At 38.0% G+C, this 21184-nt stretch overlaps 1 protein-coding gene across 1 annotated transcript in view; it reads right to left on the reverse strand.

Annotated features, from left to right (window-relative positions):
- The window catches only part of LOC127461029 (sodium channel protein type 5 subunit alpha-like), a 114118-nt gene extending 102859 nt beyond the window's left edge, over positions 1-11259 (reverse strand). The window contains exons 1-3 of the mRNA XM_051768251.1: positions 11235-11259; positions 10578-10641; positions 9824-9968 (exon numbers count right to left, since the gene is read on the reverse strand). Coding sequence (XP_051624211.1) covers positions 9824-9968; positions 10578-10627 — 195 coding nt within the window. The 5' untranslated portion in view covers positions 10628-10641; positions 11235-11259. The remainder of the gene's footprint in view (positions 1-9823; positions 9969-10577; positions 10642-11234) is intronic.
- Between the last annotated feature and the right edge of the window lie 9925 nt (positions 11260-21184).

Below are 21184 nucleotides of genomic sequence, written 5' to 3' on the forward strand. Positions count from 1 at the left end.
TAATGGAAAACAGTTGATTTTCCAGATTTTTCATTCCTGACAATCATTCTTAAAAGTCAGAATTCTTTAACAGAATCTAAAACCTCCACAAAATTTAGAATCACAGAAGGGTTTGGGTTGGAAGGGACCTTAAAGATCAACTAGTTCCAAACCTCCTGTCATGGGCAGAGAACCTTCCATTAGTGTGTTCGTGTTTTTACAAATAATTAAATGATATCCATAAAATGCTTGCAATAGAATGGTTTCTTCCTTGATTTCAAACAGTGTGCTCTTGAGGTTTTACTGTGGAAATGTATCATTCCCCAAGAAATACATTTAGCCCAGGGATGGATTCCTGCATCCAATTAACCTTTGCAGCTGGACCTCAACAGCCTCATGCTTCCAGTTACAGGCAGAAGACCTAAGTGATCCCAATTAGTTCTGTCCTTTTGTCTCCACAAATTCCAAGAAAGATCAGATTCCACTGCAGCAGTTTTTGTCATCAAATGCTTCTGGATAACATCTTTGAAATGGCCACAGATGATTCTAAGGTGATCAGCAATTTTTGCTTCTTTGAGAACTTGTCCAAAGACATGCCATTGACAATGCTTCCTAATATGACCCAAACCACAGCAAATGGCAACTGAGAAGAGACATGGAAGCATCAGAAGAGGCTGCCTTCCAAAATGTGTAAGGCAAAGGAGACAAAAAGAAGGAATGTCTGTGTCAATCAAACTTCATTTATTTGTTGACAGCAATAGATGGAAACAAAACAGACAAAAGCAGAATTAGGGCTATCCACGAAGCAAATGGTGAAAAAGTGGATATTCAAAATGTCTTTGGCAAATGAAGACTATTTGGTAGCCCTTGCACTAGAAGAGCAAAGAAAGTAAAATGGCAGAAATGACAGAAGGGATAATATTTACTGTTGAGTCTTTGAGATGACAATTACAGATGTAAGTTACATATTTTGTTTTAAATGTGAATAGTTCATACCTGTTTTCTGTGTTCTGTTTCTGTGAATACAATGTAGTCATCATCACTTTTGTCACTGTAACTCTCTGCTTTTGCAATGGGAACACAGACACAATTATTATCCTCTATGTTTTTGCCAGAAATTTCTTCCAAAGTCTTCTTTTTGTCTGTCTTTTTGAGGCTTCCTTTCATTTTTCTGCCACAAGGATTCAGAATTCTGTCTTTCACAGACTTCAAGCCCTTGAGAATCTGTGCAAGGGCAATCTGACATTTAGTCCTTTCTCCAGGTTCCTCTTGTCCTCCTGAGGCATCAGTATTGAACGAACTCAGCAGCAGGGCAATGAACAAGTTGAGCACCTTGAAATAATTAAAGTAAGTTGGAGACACCACTGCTAACAGAAAAGTCACTTCAGAAACCCTCAGTCTTGCTTTCCTCAACCACTGCCATGAAATTATTTACTATTATATTGCAATATTGTTATAGTATGATCTGGCCCTTTCTGGAAGGAATGGCAGGAGAAGAAGGAAGGAAGTGAGGGTTTGGGTATATCAAATATATTTTCACCTGCTCTGATGTCCATAACGTATGAGGAGATAGATATGTTGAAAAAGAGCAAAGATGAATTTTAATAACACCACCATCCAAAAGGTTCTAGTATAGACCAACAAACCAAGCAGATGAAAAAGATTTTGTCTTCCAGTACATTTACATTCCATCTACTATATGTCATACAAACCAGAAAATCTAGGTATGGTAAACTCTTGATAATATAAGTTGATAAACATTAAAAGCACTGAACAGTTTGGTTATTGGATCCTATCAACACAAAAGATGAAGACATCAGATACTGCATTATCAGAAGCACTGCACTTCTATACTATGGGTAGAGGGAATAATTTTGTATTGCCTCTACATCTTATGTGAGAAAGAGAAAGACAGGGGGAAAGTAAAAAAAAAAATATTGAAGAAAAACATGTCAAGTGACATCCAGAAAAGAGAATAGTGTGAATACTCTTGAAATGATAAAGTTTCCCTCTGAAAAAAATCAGTTGCCAGTGTAACTGGATGCATTCAGTAGGGACTGGGAATCAGCTTAAAACTCACCACCAGGTTTCCTATCACCAGGACTAGCATGAAAATTGTAATACAGATCCCTTGTCCAGCCACTTCCATACATTCCCACATCATTTCAATCCATTCTCCACATAATATTCGGAATATAATCAGGACTGAATGACTGAAATCCTTCATATGCCAGCGTAAATCCTCACTGGTGCTTATGTTACAGAAGTTTTTTTCATAATCACTGCCCAGAAGCTGCATTCCTAGTACAGCAAAAATAAATACAGTGATAGCCAAAACCAGAGTGAGGTTACTCAGAGCACCACATGAGTTTAGAATTATTTTCATAAGAGTATTTAAGGCTGGCCAGGACTTTGCCAATTTGAAGATCCTGATCTGTAAATAAAACATAAGAGAAAAAAGGTAAAGTCAAACACAGCCCAGACAGCACAGCCCACACAAAAACCAGACCCTGCATTTATCATGCTGCCTTTACTGCAGTAACATTGTCATTTTTCCCCAAGAAAGGTTTTTAATTGTTTTGATGCAAAACTGCTGTGCTTAAGCTCCAACAGTTAATGTTATTGAGAGCAGAGAAGTATCAAAGGAAGGTTTCAAATTGTTTGTGCTAAGTTAGATACGAGAGTGTGCCAGTGTAATAATGTTAATAGCAATAAAAAGAACAGGAATATAATGAAGTAGGTCACGGGTACTTGGAAAAGGTTATGAAATTACTGAGTTTTGGTCAAATGCAATAAGACAAATATTTTTTTATACTTCTCACCAAACAGACTTAAAATAGGATCTGAAAAGGCAGATGGGACCTATGTACCCCCACAAGTAAAAAGGAGGTATTTAGTCAAATTAGCATTCAGGGCTGTGAAAATCTCTCAGTCGTGATAAACAAGGGGAAACAGAATTCAACTGCATTTCTAGGCTTGTGGACTGAAATGCAAAGAAGCATTTTGAAGTAATTAGTAAATTTAACATTAAAAATATGCAGTAAGGACATAAATATAAAAGCAATGTTATACACAGACACTTCAGAACTATTCCTCCTTCTCCCTAAAATGGAGGAAAGCACTGAAGAGTCCTCAAGGCCAAGACTAAGCCCTGAGGAAAGCTCTGTTATTTTGCAAATCTCAGCTCAAAAGGAAAAACTGTCAAGGAACTTTTACTATCTATTCAGTGAAATATTCCTGTTGGCTTACTATTTACCAACAAAGAGAACTGATTTAACAGATTCATCAGTAAAATAATGAGAGGGTATTTCACTGTAATCATTCACAAATCTATACAATACACGTGCTTTTAAAAAATAGCAAAGAAATCATTACCACTCTGAAAGGTGACAGATTGGTTCTAAAGCTCAGTAGGCCAATCAAAACAACCAAGCTATCAAAAACATTCCACTTGTTCTGAAAATAGTAGTAAGGATCTAGAGCAATGATTTTCAAGATCATTTCTAGTGTAAAAATCAGGGTGAACACCTGGAAAGACAAAAAAGAAATTCAGAAAAGGTCACTGAAGAAGTCTGTCTCCTTATGGGACTGTTCCTTATGGGATTATAACTTCATATTCACCCTAACATAGACCTCACTTACCTGGTCACTTATACTACTAATTTCTCTGGTTCGTGGCATGTCAGGGTGCTCTATAGCCATGAATAAGGTGTTCAAGACAATGCAAACCATGATAAACAGTTCAACAAATGGATCCAAAATCACCAATTTCACCTTCTCTTTGACTGCTCTCCAGAATGGACAACAATTCCAAATTAGATACTTTGAAGCAAAACGTTTCCACAATGCAGGACATTTCAATTTTGACTCTAGCAGAGAAAGAGGGAAAGTGGCATATGAATAATCCTGTGTGGAATATCACAGTGAGAAGAAAATACAGTCAGAGAAAAGATTGGAAAGAAAAATCAATCTCATGTGAGCAGAATGGCATCATTGAAAAGAGTTGTTTCACTCCTACTACACAAAATAGGCTACACTAATCACAGGCTATTGCAGGTCACCCCCAACAAATCTCATAATGACAGAAACAGGGGATGTTCCCCACCTCTTCATATGATTATTATTCTTTCCTGTGAGGCTGAGGAGGCCCTGGCACAGGTTGCCCAGAGAAGCTGTGGATGCCCCATCCCTGGGAGTGTTCAAGGCCAGGTTGGATGGGACTCTGAGCAACCTGGTCTAGTGGAAGGTGTCCCTGTCCATGGCAGGGGGTAAGAACAAGATGATCTTTAAGGTCCTTTGCAACACAAACAGTTCCATGATTCTATGATTACACTATTAAAGGATGATAAAGGATCTGCATTAAGGAGAGAAATCACTGTTTCTGGGACAATGACAACCTGTGTCCTGTGAGTTGAACCTGCCCAGCCACAGGTGTCCATAGCTGAGGACAGGGTTATAAGTGAGGTTGGAGGAGAGCTCAGGGGATCTGTAGTGCAACCCCCTTCTCCAAGCAGGGCCAGCCATCAAGTCAGAGACTGCACAACCTCTTCCTCTGAAAATGGGCAACGTTTCTGCTTACACACACTTTGAAATTCTCTTCTTTCAATCAAGTTGGTCAGGCATGATTTACCCTTGGTAATTGTGAGTTACAGTCACAATTAGATGAGATATGAGAATCTTTGTTTTCCTGAAATTTACATTTGCAGCATAATTTCCCCTAGTGGTTTTTAAAATAATGCTGAGTGTTTGAGACAGTTTGATCTCTCAGGTCACATTACACAAAACCATAGGAAAAATGACTTACTTGAAAAGTCTGTAAGAATAGTGGCTGCACTCATTAACCTCTGTCTTCGGTAAGGATCATTAATAGAGTCCACTGACACATCATAGGACAGCAGGATCTGCCTCTTTGGTTAGAAAGACAACAGAAGGTAACATAGCAAGGGAATACGAAAAACTGGCAATACAATATTTATGTCCAGCATGACATAAATATGCCTTTTTAAATACACATTGAAGGGAAGCTTTACTTTGGTGACAATATATAAAACAAAAAATACAATACTATCAGGTCTTTGCTTTAGAAGAAAAAGGGCATTTCATCAAAACCAGTAAATTTCTTCATGAAGTTGTTTCCTTCTGAAAATATTTAATAACAATAAAAATGTCATTATAGAAGAAGTATAGAAACATTAATGGGGCAAGGGAAAACAATCCTTCCGTTTTTCCAGTGGCTGATGAGAAGAACAGACAAAAAAACCACTGGCCATCAGTTTGAATAAACTATTCCCTATTTAACAATGATAATTATTGATCATTATTAAATAATATACATTTAATAATATGAAAAATAGTCAAGTAGTTAATAAAAATTATTGTTTTTTCCAGCACTACTAGGTCTATCTAGATTTCTACTAATATTGAACTGCCCAAAATTATGAAATGCACTACTTTTGTTTTCATTAGAAGCCACAGAATGCTCAGCTCAGTGCTCCTGATGTGAGCTCAAGGACAGACAGGCCAACACTTGTATCTTATGGGATACACTGAATTATTATCAAATATTCAGATCATGATACATTAAAGCCCACATGCTTTCTCAGGATTAAATAGACAATCATAAAACATGGGCTACAAAGAATATGTGAGACTCTGAGGTAGAGAAAGTCAGAAAGAATTCCAGAGAACGCTGGAAGGGTGTATAAGTAAGGATATATCACACCATTACTTCAAACTTTTTTGATATTATGATTTTTATTAACATATTCTAGAAAGCTGTTATTCAGGGAATGAAACTGATATTCTTGGCCTCAGGGGTTTCATAATAATTATTTCTCTTTGTCATTCTGATATTTTAATGAAAAATAATCAAAACATCTGATAGATGTCATAGAAGGGACATATCAAATGAATTTGTAATATAGAGCTAAAGTGCTCATTTTTCTCTCTGTAATTTTTCTGAGTCTAAAAGGCTCATTTAGACTATTCTAATTATGTTACCAGTGCAACTTGTCCTTTCATTCCTTTCTATTATGTTTGGTGTAAGACAGAAATACATAAAAATGTGTGTGCCAGCCTGACTAAAGTCCTCGGTCTTCTTGTTGAAGTTCACAGCTGTTCAGAAGCATTGAGTTAGTGTTTTTATAAAAGACAAGGGTGTTCCCCAACACTGGCCTGGTTACTGCTGCTCATCTGTCTTTAAGTGAGGGAAATAACTGAGGATGAGAAACTGGGATTTAAAATAGGGATATTCTCTAGAGGAATGATCCGTTCAAGTTTTTGTAAACTGATTAAGTCCTACCAAAATGTTCCTACCTGATATACTTTTTTCTCTTTGACTTAGCATCTTAAGCTTCGTTTTGTGATGAAAGTAGAGAGTACATTGTTTGAAGAGTTCTCAGAGAGCCACAAGTAGTTGCCACATTTGTTGCAGTTTATATTTATTTGACTAATAAAAGAACTCTATGTCAGAGCATCTCACCCTGTTTGGATTATGCTCTAGGTTTTCCTTTCTATTTTTTTTCCCTTTTTTAATGTGAAATCATTTCAGTATGAAATAATATGTACTACTGACACCCACTTCCAATTTCTCTTTCAAGTCCAAATAGTGCTGTCTCCCCCACATCCCAAAATACAATTTTCAGATTGCTTTAAAAAACAAGTTACTCCAATGAATGCAAGAAGGAGAAAAAAAAAACAGAGAGGAAAAAAATGCAAACAAACAAAGCTTTTCTGCTCAGTGAATTGTCATATCACATGCAAGTCTAATGAATATTTTCTATTTTGAATACTTACAAGCTTCTTGTGGCAGTGACCAGGCTGTGATTTAAATATTTGCTCCTCTTTCTCCTGATCACCTAAAATTACATTTTGTCTTAAAATAAGTGTTTCCTCATTAATCTCATTTCCTTTTGAATTTTTCAAGTCATCAACTGGCATTTCAGACCCAACCTGCAAGGCCTTACTGCTTTCTGCTGCAGCCAACTCCTGTAAAAGAAAAGGCCAAAGGTCTGTCTATTAACACAAGGCAAATGCCAACACATGGACTAGGATAATATTCAATTTAGTTTTTACTCATTAAATTATTATGCTCTCTGAATGCTTTACACTAACAATTTCTAGCTTTCAAATATTAAACTGCTATAAAAAGACAGGAATACAAAATCCTATTCACAATATGGAAAGACCAAACAGGGTTACTTGTCAGCTGCTGTAATTCAAGTTTCCTCTTGTCACATTAAATATTGTGTTTTGTCTCTGAATTACAGAATATTATGGTTTATCCTTTTACTTCCCTTTTCTTGTTTTGAAAAGGACCTTGAGTCCAAAGACAACAGAACACTAAGGGCTCAATCTAAATCCTTTTCTTAAATACTAATCCTGTCAAAAGAAAACTAGAAGGAAGAAAAGCCTAAGTAAAGCTTGGCAAGCTGGAATGTCAGGCAGGGAAACATTACAGAGCTGCCAACAGCTCTAGAGGAGGAACTTGGTAAAATGGTGATGCCTTACACCTTAATGAGGAAATTGGATACTTGCTAGAGAATATTCATATGGCCTCTTACTGACTTTTTTGACTGTAAGCAGCAAATCAGAGATCTCTTTTATAAAAAGCTACAAGATACAATAGGTCTTACCAATAATTTTTAACCCATCCTGCTGCCTTGGCTTAGAGCTTCACTTCTGGTGGATGAGAAGCTCGAGATGACCCAGCAGAGTGGGCCTGCAGCCCAGAAATAACTGTGTCCTGGGCTGCATCACGACAAGCATGGGCAGCAGGTCAAGGCAGGTGATTCTCCCTCTCTGCTCCCCTCTCCTGAGACCCCACCTGCACTGCTGTGTCCAGCTCCGGGTCCCCCCAACATCAGCAGGACATGGACCTGCCCAAGGGCACGGAGATGCTCCGAGGGCTGGAGCACCTCTGCTCTGGAGACAGGCTGAGAGAGCTGGGGTCGTTCAGCCTGCAGAAGAGAAGGATTCAGGGAGACCATAGAGCCCCTTCCAGTGCCTAAAGAGGCTCCAAGAGAGCTGGAGAGGGACTATTTATAAGGGCAAGTAGTGACATGACAAGGGCTAATGGTTTTAAAGGGAAAGAAGAGAGATTTACATTAGATGTTACGAATAAATTCTTTCCTGGCAGGGTGGTGAGGCACTGGCATAAGGTGCCCTGAAAAGCTCTGGATGCCCCATCCCTGGAAGTGTTCAAGGCCAAGTTAGATGGGTTTTGGAGCAATCTGGTCTAGTGGAAGGTGTTCCAGACCACCCTGGACTGGAGGATCTTGAAGGTCCCTTGCAATCCAAACCATTCTGTGATTCTATGGCTCAGTGATTGTCAGAAATAAAAACAGGTGATCCCTGGTCCCTTACAGACCAAGGTATGAATGATTGGAACAATATTATGCCAAGAAGAAACACTGTGGAAATCTGATGTATGTCTATTAACTCTCCAAAACAACAGCAAAGAAAATAATGCAGTCTCTGGATGTCAAGAGGAAACTTAATATGGAACAAACAGCATTATCCTGGCTAAAGACTATTCCTGCTCTTGTCAACTGATAGACCTCCTGCATCCTGTCACTCAGAAAGAGGTCTGAGAACCTTTAAAGTGCTGAGCACAGTGGCTCTTGGAAGGCTTTTTAATCAGGCCTGAAATCTATCAGCACTAGAACTTCCAACTTCTGGGAACTGCAGAAATGACAATTTTTCTCATGGATGTAAATGTATCCACTCATATTTCCTTCATGAGACTATGCAGTAATAGGAAGAAGGAATACCCAGAGAAAGGAATTTCTGTCCACAGCAATAATGGTAGTGTACAAGAATGGGGAAAACCATGGAGTGCAGCACCTATGCAATACCATAAAAGGTACAAACTTGCCAGTAAGCCATTCCTATACAATGTCAGGTCTGCAAATCCTAAAATTTAATGATGGTTTTTTGTATCACAGAAATGTTTATATATTCAAATACAATACTTTCTCACGCTTCATTTCTCTTTATGTCTCTATAAATGCCTGTGTGTATGTATATATGTATATATGTAAGAAGCACATGTTTAATTCAAACCATCATTTCCCTAATTCACATACAGAAGAAAACAGAAGGAACCACTTATTATATGTAATAATTACAAACCTGTTCTTTCTCTAGAATTTGTTGGGCTTCCTGAAGTAGTTTTTTCTTGGTCTCTGTTTCAGCAAGACTAGATCTGTTTTGCTCTTCATATGCCATAGTTACTACAGCCAAGATCAGATTGAAAAGATAAAATGAGCAGAAAAAGATGACTCCCATAAAAAAAAAAAAGGAGGTCACTCCAGATGTACGAATAGTCTGTGAGGAAAAGGTAAAAGTTGTGATATATTCTTAACAAACTAATGTTTCCAATACATTTTCAAACTAACTTTACACTTTTTTAAAATGGCAGAAGAGGAGATGGTTCAAAATTAAGCTTTGATACATTAAACCCCAAAAACCATGTGAGCTTCAAATGGCAAGAAGAAGATATATCCATTTTAAAAAGTCCTAATTAATAATGGTTGATGGAAAAAAAAAAGTCAAAATGGACAAAAAGTTACAGAACAAGGTAGAGGATAATTCTTGGCTAGCAAAGGCACTGCATAGGCATAGGGGATCCAGAGAGTTGTCTACATGCATTTTTATAGCATTTCTGAGAAAAATCCCCACCAGAATTCAAAAGTTACATTCAGCTCTCTGAATCAAAACATCAAGCCTCCAAATTTTTAGTATCAGTTGTCAAAAATGATCTGAAACTAAAGTGTTGAGCCAAAAGGTTTGGTGAGGAATCAGGATATGTCAAGTCATTCTATCAGGTAACAGAAGTACCCACCTGTCTGTAGAGGCGCTCCCAGGAATCCTGTGTCATCAGACGGAATACAGAGAGGAAGGCCCAGCCAAAATGATCAAAACTTGTATAACCAAAGTCGGGATTCTGCCCAATCTTCTTGCAGGTATAGTTTTCTGGGCACTCTTTCCTAACCACAAAATAAAGATTAAACAATACTTACATGGAGATTTAACAGTACCTGAAAGCACCCCATAGACAACACCAGATTTGTTCAGTTTATCTGAAAGTCCATTTCATAATTCCCCAATTTAATTCTGCCAGAAGGGCTGATTTATATCAAACCATCCTAGAAAGCCATTTGCCTAATCAGAGTAAACTAGACAGAAATCTTAGTGTAGGACTAGACAAAAAGTCTCTCATGATGTTGGATATGTGCAAACAAATACACAGAGAGGGGAAAAATGGAATTATTTTTAGTTTTAAATAATTCACCAAGATGAGGAGAGGAGAGTTTATTAATCTCTAACAGGTCTTTACTGATCTCTTCTTCTCCTCATTTATATCATTCTACCTTACCATTACATTCCCAGTGGTCAGCAACAAAGTACATACATAACTGGTTGCATCCTTGTACTTCATTCTTTTTCTGAGGTGAAATATATGCCTTTTAATTTAATGACACACACGCACCATATCCTCCTGAAAAATCATCACCATTCCTTCAGACCAGAAATAAAACCACAGGACATCTGGAGGAACAAATCAAGAAAGTACTAAAACTGCTTTGTTCACTTACTCGGGATCTGAACTGAACCCACAGAGCAATATGTCAGAAGAGCCATTCATTCTGTGGCAGATATCTAATAAAAAATAAATCAAGGAATCATAAAATCAGAAGTTGTCAGTTTGCACAGGCTTCTGACAGGAAACCATACATTTACTGCACTTGATAAACCCCCTGATGGATCCAAGCTCTGGGAAGCTGATTCTCAGTAGATCTGTCTCTACGACAGTTTAAAAAAAGTGGCAACTCTTTACTGCACAACTCACAGTGTAAGATTTCATTTCTTTACCGGATTCTCTGGTAAAAATAAGAATCTCTGTGAGAAGTAGGCAAAATCCCTGAAATATAGAAAAAGTGATTAAAAAATAACCATTCCCTTTGCAGTACCCCTAGAATTAGGATCCCTGTACCATGCACAGGTAAAAAGGCAAATACTTATAGAAAACTCAGCCCCATCTATCCCACAGACTGCTGATCTTTCTCCAAATCCAAGATTCACTAATTTCACATTCACTGGTTCCAGAGACTTCATATTAAGACTCGTGCAAACGGAAGGGTTTTCCTTCTTGGGAGAAAGACATGCAACTATAGTTTAACATACCTCTGAAATTCAAGACATTCATAGGAAAATACACAAATTATGTAAAGAGAGAAAAGAATAATATTTACCTTCATCACCTGATACATAGATCTTGGGATCCTTACATAATGAGTCATTGTACACAGTATTATTGAGGACACATTTGAATCTTAAATTGCCCATAAAAAGCTGGAGGCCTATTAGGGCAAATATACTCAAGCAAAATATAGTCAAGATCATCACGTCAGCAAGTTTCCTAACAGATTCAATAATTGAATTTACCAGGATTTTCAAACCTAGAAAAATAAGATCCAATAATATGCAAAATGAGAAGAGGAATGCAGTGACATTCCCATATGACAAGACACAGCATTGCAAGTCTGTTAAAAACAATCAGAGTAAATGGGTTTGTAACTTCTGAGTATTAAATGAGGTAAAACAAAGCATAGCAGTGAGTAAAGCATTTTTCCCTAAATTTCCTAATCATAACTTCTTTGGCTTCTGCTTAGTACTAACACTAATTTTACTATCTTGCAAATTCTAAATTAAGATGGTATCCTAACAAAGTCATGCAAGGAAACAAATGAAAGTCTCAAATATTTCAAAGTCAACATTCTTGGGAGGAAACCAGAGAAGTTTAAGCCAATGAATTTTAGCAAGCTAATTAAGCTAAGGAAACAGAAATATGGGGGTATAACCATATTATGTTAAGAGAACACATCAAATAGAGGAGGTTGCTCCAGGAAGACTAAGGTAAAAAGGAAAGGGAAACGGGCTAATTAAAATTGAACATTAGTGATGGGATAAAAAGTGCAGAAATTAAATTTGCCTTTGTCAAAACCATTTGGAGGAAAAATTATTAAAATAATTCTGTTAGGATACTGCTGAGAGTTACAACAGACTGTAAAACAGTCACACCTTGAGATCCCATCAGCAGTCACAGAAGGGGACCAGAAAGCTGAGGACAAGAACAGGAGAGGAATCAGAATTAGCACACTGGTGAAATGGAGAGGATAGCAGTAAGATTGTTCCTTACCTGGTATTACTGAAATGGCTTTCAAAGTCCTCAGCACTCTGAAAGTTCGAAGAGCTGAAACACTGCCCATTTTTTTAAACGTAGTAACGTACCTATAAAATGAAACCACATGTAACTGAATGGCAAGGATGTAACTTTTCAAACCATAACCATGTTGAGCCAGTCTATGACTATTTTTCTCTTTGCAGATATGCAAATGGTGGTTCAAGCACAGTAACTTTTTAGCAGGTAGGATGCCAAACACTCTCAGGAATTTCAGCAACATCAAATCATCTGTGGTTTTGCCCCCTGAGTGTAAAAGAGCAACTGAGTTTTACTTACATTATGATAATAATAGAAAGATCCAAGCAGTTCCACGGATCTCGAAGGAAGGTAAATTCATTCCAAACAAATCCCCTTGCTACTATTTTTATCAATATTTCACTAGTATATATGGCAGTAAAAAACCATCTGAGGAAGAAAGTCCATATTAAGATTATAGAAATAAAAATATTAATGAGATTGAGTCACATTCAGGCACATTCAGGCATTTTCTGTGATAGGACTGGTTACATTACTTTCTGAAGCATCATGGCTATAAGAAGATGTGTCCCTGAATTCTAGTAAGATTCAGATAGTAAATCTGTAACCACAAAAGTTCACAGAAGCCTATGATACTATTTCTGAGTGAAGGATAACTCACACTTCCTTAGGAAACATTTTTAATACTGTGTTTATATTCTAAAGCAGGCTGGAAAATCTCAAAGCCTCAACAGTCTGGCAGAACAATAGAACAAAAGAACAACAGAACAAAGGCTTATTTCAGCCTGTAAAGTTTGCACATTTTATACAGTTATTCTGATGAATCCGCCATAACGGAAAGTAAACCTACAGAAAATTAAGCTATTCTTATCACCATGCTTACCCCAAGATAAAAGGGGCTCTGGGGACATTTTCAAGATTTAATTCTAGAACAACAAGTCAAGTTGCACTGGATACAGTACACAAGTACAAAAGGTAGCAAGACATTACAATCCCTTTCTAATGGGAACAACTGACCCAGGAGTGTCACCAGGAAACAGGAAGAAAGAACAGAATGGACACTTAACCCTTTCTAGTTTTTGCATGAGCCAACCATAACAGACATTCAGGTTATTGCTGTAGAATGAGAGATATTAAGTTAAAATTCTACCCCACAGTCTCTCTAAAAGGCTCATTCCTTAAAAGAAAAAATGGGGCAATCTTCTATGTCACAGTAGATGGCAAAATTAGCCAACACAGAGTAAAGGGCACATGGTGTGAGCCTCTGAGAAAAGGCACTGAAGGTCCACCAAAGACTGGGAGATATAATAACAATCCTCAATCTTCCTCAAAGGTCTCAGTGAAATTTTTCAAGGCCCTGAATTAGATCACCACATTGTTTAAAATTGTCAGTCCGGCACGTTGGTATCCATGGAAAAAGAGGGAACACAGAGCCACTGAGATACTTACTCAGTCCACCTGAGTGCTGATGGGAGCTGACGTACAGTCATAACCACACAATTGAGTAACACAGTACACATAATAAAGCCAACAAAATCTGTGAATAGTAAGTTAAGGAAAAAATTGTTATATTATAAAACAATGAACTTCACAGAAGGTCCTGATTTCCAAACAAAAAACATATAGGCATTCAAATAATGACTTTGGTTTTGAATATGCTCAGGACTTCTCATGTGTTTTCCAAAGAAACTAAGTTAGAACTTAAGTGGGACATAATATGTTTAACAGAAGAGATGAGAAACATAAATTAATGAAAACCAGTTGAAAAAGCTTCATTACTAATAACCAATGTTCTTTGAAACTGGGATTCCATATCCACATGTTAGCAAAACACCCCTCTGCTCTGCAGGAGTTCAGAAAGCTTTCTCACTTTGTGTGGTAGGCAGTGAAAACGTGCATAAGAAAAAACATTCATGACAGTTCACCTGCCATCTAATAAAACTGTTTGGGGTGTTTTTTAAATAAACATTGTTCTTAAAGGTAGGGTTTAATTGAAAGTGAATAGTAAATTTAGTAATTTCTAATAGCAGGATTGCACATTCAAAGTCAGATAGAAACTCCGCAAAAGGGATCTATTTCTACAAACCAATAATTCTGAACGAAAACAGATGTTTAGCAGAAAAAGCAGAAACTACTCACTTGATGGTTTTGCATCTGCAAGTCCTTCACATTCTGACATTCTCCAAACAACAGTTATATTGTTTCAAAAATATGAAAGATGGGCACTCTTCAGAACATTCTAAATTTAGGAGAACATGAGACTCTTCCAGCAAAGCTTCACCATAAATCCCATCTTTCATATCTTAATAACTAGGGAGTCCCTGGTTTGCTTTGCTTGTTAGTTTCTGTGTTTTTAATTTAACTTTGTGACCACATCAGAGATTTCGAACAAGTTCGGGAAAAGGGCTACAATGTCATACAATAGCCTCTAAAGGTTGTTTCACACCAATATCTGCAAAACTGATTTTAAATATCAGCTTGTACCAACATCATGGAAATATCTTAGCTGTTGTAACATTAGATTCAATATAACTTTAAAAAAATCTCTATCACAGCCATATGCATATCATAGTTTATGTTCACATTCATAGAAAGAGAGGGACAGAATGACAGAAAATGATACAGAATATTTTAAAATTTAAATAAGGGAAACCAATGAAAGGATATGAATCGGTCAGAATTTTAATTGCTGCTTTTCTGACTGGATTAAAAGGACCAAATATACACAAGGCAGGTGTGGCAGTAAACCGGAAAATAGTCCTCTTTTTATTTAGCACCATAAAAGTCTACAAAGAAAAGATTCATAGGATATGAAATATTTAAAGGAATTAAAATTTCCCCAAAAAGTAAATGTTCAGGTTTTCAAGTCTGCATCTAGAACTATATTGAACTGCAATTATGAGAAAAGCTTTCCTGTTTTCTTACTTGGAGCTGTGACCTGGCCATACACATTTGGAAGGAAAGACAGCAATTCTATAAAAGTGCATTATTGTCTGAGAGGAAGAAGCAGTCATGAGAATGAATGTGAAGAGCAAGCGATCATATTCACTTGGTCAAAGTAATTAAATTTCTTAAAGCAATTAACTAGTAATTACTATTCTAGGACTGCAACAATAGTCACAGTCACACTCCAAAGTACCTTACTCTGGGATAGTTTTATAGGCTACAAAACCTTATTTACAAAATACACATTGGGTAGGACTGCCAGAATCCCTGACATGCACAGGAAAAATTAAAAATTCGAAGTATCCCCAAATTATCAAGCAACTCTGTAAATTCCTTCTCAGCTACCTCAAGTTCCACACAGCTCCGTACTTGTGCTACACGTAAAAATGAGATATCATGAACGAAAAACACAGTTTCATAATATACATTTCTTCAACTGAATCAGCCTCAGTTTCTCTTCATCAACACTATTACTTTGGTTACTTGGAGAAAACAAATCTCTAGAAGAACAAAGTCTTCTGCATGTTCTCCCATTCAGTTATTACATTCCAATGCCTTGCTGGTCATTTCATAAAGACAGCAGCACAGCACTGCATGGAACCTCCTACGGTCTTCAAGTCCCCCTCAACAGTAAGCAATCATACAACAGACACTTAATTGAGGAGGGATTCCTACATCATCTACTTTAGACACTCCCCCAGGCAACAACACCAACCCCTTTGCAATCGCATGGAGGATTTGCAATATAAATATGGCACAATAAACAAAGTCAACAAGACATAAAATAACAGAAAATTAATTTACAACAATGCAAATACATGGGTTTGCTAAGCAGAGTGCTGGAAATATCTCAAATATGCCTCCCCTAATTGGTATAATCTTTGTAATTCAGTGAAAGCATCTGCAATTTGAAAATTATCTACTCTTGGACAGGCACTGCTTATACCACAGGCATCACAGAAATTGCTCTGCAAAACAAAGCATCCCTTATCCCAGAATATATTTCCTGTAGAAGTGTATCAATCATGTGTATTATGTTCTCATAATTAAATCTGACTGTTGACTGGAACTGAAGATACCTCTTCATGCCATAAAGCAGAGCACACCTCAGCACTCCTGCCCCAAAAGATGTCAGGAATGTTGAAAGACCTGTCTGCACAACAGTCAAAACCCAGCATCTCCCAACTAGAGCTTTTATTATCTCTTAAGAGTTCAGTAGACAAAGTTAAATCAAAGAAATGCTTTTGGAAGTTTTAACCTTGTGATCACTGTAGTATGGATCAAAATCCTCCAGGGGCTCCCCAATGAGCTCTGATGGAATGTCCCCATAAAGGGATGGCAGCTTTTTGCAGACTTGCAGATCAAGCTGGGGAGTAAGTCGTTCTTCTTCAACTCCTTGGTCCTTATTCTTCTCTTTTTCTTTGTCTGGCTGCTTTTTTTTCTCAGCAATTCTTTGCTCAATTGTAGCCAAAGACTCAGGGGTGAAACATCGAAAGCTGTTAGCTTCTGATGACCAAGACAAGCGATCCATTTTTCCTTCTGAAGGTTTGTTTCCAGTGCTAGAGGCAATTGAAGAAAAAAAGCTATTAATAATTAGAAAATAACAGAAATAATACACAGTTTTAGACTACTATCTATTAGATAAATGATTTCTGACTTCTATGAAACCCCGCATCAAAATATAATAGAATAGAGTAGAAGAGGAATTTCAGCTGGAAGGGACCCACAACAACTAACCAATGCAACTGTCTGAGCAATTCAAGGCTGACCATGTTAAAGCTGCTCCTAAGGGCACTCTCCCAGTGCCTCTTGAGCACTGACAGGCTTGGGGCATGGACCACCCCTCCAGGAATCCTGTTCGAGGGTTCAACCACTCTCTTGGTAAAGAAAGGCTTCCTAATGTCTCACCCCAACCCACCCCCAGTGCAGCTTTGTACCATTCCCACACATGCTGTCACTGGATACCAGGGAGAGAAGCTCAGCACCTCCCTCTCCACTTCCCCTCCTCAGGAAACTGTAGAGAGTGTTGAGGTCACCCCTTGGCCTCCTCTTCTCCAAACTAGACAAGTCCAAAGCCCTCAGCCCCTCCTCACAGGACATGCCTTCCAGCCCTCCCACCAGCCTTTTTGCCCTCCTCTGGATGCATTCAAGGACCTTCACATCCTTCCTAAATTGTGGGGCCAGAACTGCACGCTGTGCCCCATGTGAGGGAGGCCACCCCTGTGTTTGCTCTGTTTAATGCACCCAGGATATAAGGCAAAACCAACTAGAAGCTCATTCATTTAAAAGAAAGAGTAATGTAAAACAAACTCCCAACAAAGATCAACACCTAATTCTTTGAAACACTCTGCATTTTTCATTGCTGAGGTCCAGCTGTGCTATTTCTGTCTTGTGAGTTCACTTATGGACCATAGGTGTTAGAGAATCAATACCCTCTTGCAATTACAGCTCTCTTCTTCAGATGCCAATATATTCCTTTAAAAAGAATATGCAAACAATAATCTTTGTGCAACGATTTTGTTTGGGTTTATGGGACTTGGGTGGTTTTTCTTTTCTGCCTCTGGGACTTTACAAGCAAGTTCAGATCTGATCAGGAACCACAGCTCAGAGATTAGAATTAGCCATGGTAACAAAATTGAAGCATATAACTATAGAACTGGTACTTTGCCAAACCACACAGACCCATTTCCAATTGAAAGCTCAAAAGATAAAGCAAAAATCAAGATGCTCTTTCTTTTTTTTTTTTAACTTTTAATAATTCTAAGAAGATCGAGTTGATCTTCAAAGCAATTTTAAGGACAATAGAGAGACTGAGCTTTTAGGGAGCAATATTGGCTGTAATAAATGAAACAAAGAAAACTGTTTTAGCATATACAAACATTGTTTTAGTATTAAGAATTTGGGAGCTGAATTTTTGAAAGTGAAGACTGAATCTGACAAAAGCAGTGATCAAGAGCAAAAAAACCTTACACGTTCCCTTCAGCAACAGTGACCAGAAGTCATAATTGGACAAGCATTCATGGACAACGTGAGAGGATTTCTTCAACAGACCTGTACCAGCCACATACTAGTGCTTATATAGAACAACAGACTTTTGGGCCTTTCAACAGCTGCCAAGTATTTACAGGTTGTGACTTGGGTTAGGAAAGAGGAAGCTAAGAACATGTGACTGAAAAAAATCCTTGTGATCCAGGTGGCTAAATCGTTTTAAAAAGACAGAGTGACTACTCAGAATTCCTGAAGCTCAGCTGAACTCAGTCACCTCATCATAGGCTGCTGAACCAGCTGAATTTTTAAGTCAAGACACTGAGGTAAATTGTTAGCCTTAGAAATAATTTCAGTCTTTGCATTAGACAGAAAAGTCTCCCTAGTTACTGATTCTGGGAGGGAAGACACAGAACCAGCGTTCCCAGAAGTAGCTGAAGGACAACTGGATGTGATTCCTTCTAGAACCTGGGAGAACAAACCTGGGTGTGTAACTACAAGGAAATTGTAACAACACACTACCTAAAGTGTGCTGCTGAGGCAGATACAATGCTCGAGTCCAGATCTGCTCTTTCCATTACAGGGCATGAAAGAAATTCCCATTTAAATTCAATTAAGAATTGAAAATGCTGCACCAGATGTTGATATCTGGTTCCATAGCAGACAGTGGTCCATCAGTAACAGATAGAAATGCACTGAGGGGACCTTCAGTTACTAAATTAACACTCTTGGTAGGATCAGGGATACAAAAACACATCTTCAACTTTTGCTTTTAAATGAAAGTGGAACTTACTTATTTCTCTCCTCTTGAGAGGAAGTGAACTCAGTGTGCAAAGCTAGCCCTGCTCTGAGGTCAGTCTAACTGGCTTAAGGCTGACCTTGGATACTGCTAAAATGACACAGCAGCTTTGAAAGTCAAAACCTGAGGAATTCCACAGAGACTGATCAAATTTACTGAACAAATGACGTGCAAAGCAATAGAAAGAGGTGAACAACAACTCGTTAAATGAAGCAGACACTGGGCACTACTAAAGTACAATTTGCTATTAAAATTTCTTAAGATACAAGTTGGGCTTTGGGACAATTTTCTAGAATAGCAAAGTAATGCCAAAAAAATGAATCTATTAATACAGAGTGTCAGAGACACAATTTACAAGATGCTTCCTGGGGCAATGACTTATCACTGGAGATGATAACTAACAGATTTAGACTTTTGGATTGAAAAACAAAATACGAATTCAAGCCTTACACACAACTCCTTGATTTGGTTCTATCTATGCAAATTTCAGAACCCCTTTCAGCTCCCTAAAAGCACAAAGAGTTCCTTTTAGGTGTGGCAAGGTAACAGCAATCAAACTATTGACCATTAGATCGCCAACAGTCCATAAAAGTGGAATTTAAACTCATAGAACTGCACAGTAAAACACAAGCAAAGTCAGTAAGGGGCATTTTTGAGGAGTTTCTCGAGACGGGAAAACTAGAAGGAACATAAACATAAAAATGTCCTTATTTATGTTTCAATCTAGTTTTAGCACATATTATAACCACTTCTGAGTCCCAAAGTATTTCTATCCATTCCCTTCTCAAGAGCCACCCACCGAATATTTCCTGTGAGCACCTGGATCTGAAAAAATAAAGAGTAAACTAACTGCTTAGTTTGGTGTTAGGATGCATTTAGTAGAATCTTCCACATGGGAATAAAGATGTGTTCATTTCTTCATCTGGAATAAGAAAAAATGAGAAAGCAGCTCAGAGCAACACCTTAGGAAACAGGACAGACAAAACTCTCTTTTCTGTGCTGTACAATACCTTGCCAAAAGCTACAGCTATCACCTACTCAGTTTTCATAAAGAGTAAATACTTCAATAATTATCTCAATAGTTATCCGTCTCAATAATTATAAGCAGACCTAACAGGTATTGCTGTTTCTAAAATACATTTCTTCTTCATGGCCATTTCTTCCAACTAACACTTTGTCCCCCATTCTCCACTTCACACTCCTAACCCGAACCCAAGAAACCTTTTTGTTTGGATTATTTTGATAAATATCTACCTCTGGGTTTTTTGGGGGGTTCTTTGGGGGGGACCGTTGTTTGGTTTGGTTTGTTTTTTAACAAATGTAATGCACAAAGGTATTCACAATATCAAAATAGTAATATATTATATAATACAATATGTTATAATATAATCACTCATTACTTCCAAAATCAAAAATGTGTACAACAGGCTGGACTGTGCATTACCTAATCATCTTGAAAAAAATCACCCCCCAGCAGTTTTGTGGCAAAAGCATTTCAGACCTCAGCAGGTCCTGCCAAGGTGTTTTCTGCTCCCTGCAACTGCAAGGACTCACTTTAAGAGTTTAGGGAACAACACTTTTTCTTAATACAGTTTGGGGCAGGTTAATAAGGTTCAAAGGTTGTCAGTGATAATGCAATCTACTGATCCAGATATTAAGCAAGTACAAGCTCTGATACAAAGCAATCTGCTAATATGCTATGGGGTAAGCACAAGCAAAAGCCTTAGTTCTAAAAGCAGCATTTAATGCATATAGAATGTAGTTCTCACCCAAGGCGTCCCTCTGGGGGGAGAGAAGATGGACTCAGCCCATCAACCGATCCCAGCAGTTTCAGTAGAGGTCTTCTCCCACTTTCCCCCTGTCCACAACCTACTTTTATACTACTTTGTTTGTGTTTGGGTGGAGTTTGAGTGGCTCTAGTCAGAAATACCTTTTGTTTCTGATTGGTCTACGTAATGGGGGGGGGTGGTGGTTGTGGCTTGGCATCTGAGGAAGGGGTTTGATGTGGCTGTTGGCTTCAGCAGCAGAACATCTTGATTCTCCCTTGTCAGACAGACACTGTACGGTCTCAGTTCCACAATGTTCTCCCATTCTGCTGGGATTAGAATGGAGGGGGTCACAGAGTCTCCACTTGGTTCCACACTCCATTCTGTTCCTCTGAGCAGATGTTTAACATTGTATTGGGGAGCATGTCGACCTCAGTCTGTCCAGCGAGTTGCAGCTGCTTTTTACCCTGAAATTCTGAATCCCAT

The sequence above is a fragment of the Manacus candei genome, unplaced genomic scaffold, assembly GCF_025592945.1.
Source record: "Manacus candei isolate 608988 ecotype Guabito, Panama unplaced genomic scaffold, ASM2559294v1 h1tg000094l, whole genome shotgun sequence".
Taxonomy (NCBI): domain Eukaryota; kingdom Metazoa; phylum Chordata; class Aves; order Passeriformes; family Pipridae; genus Manacus; species Manacus candei.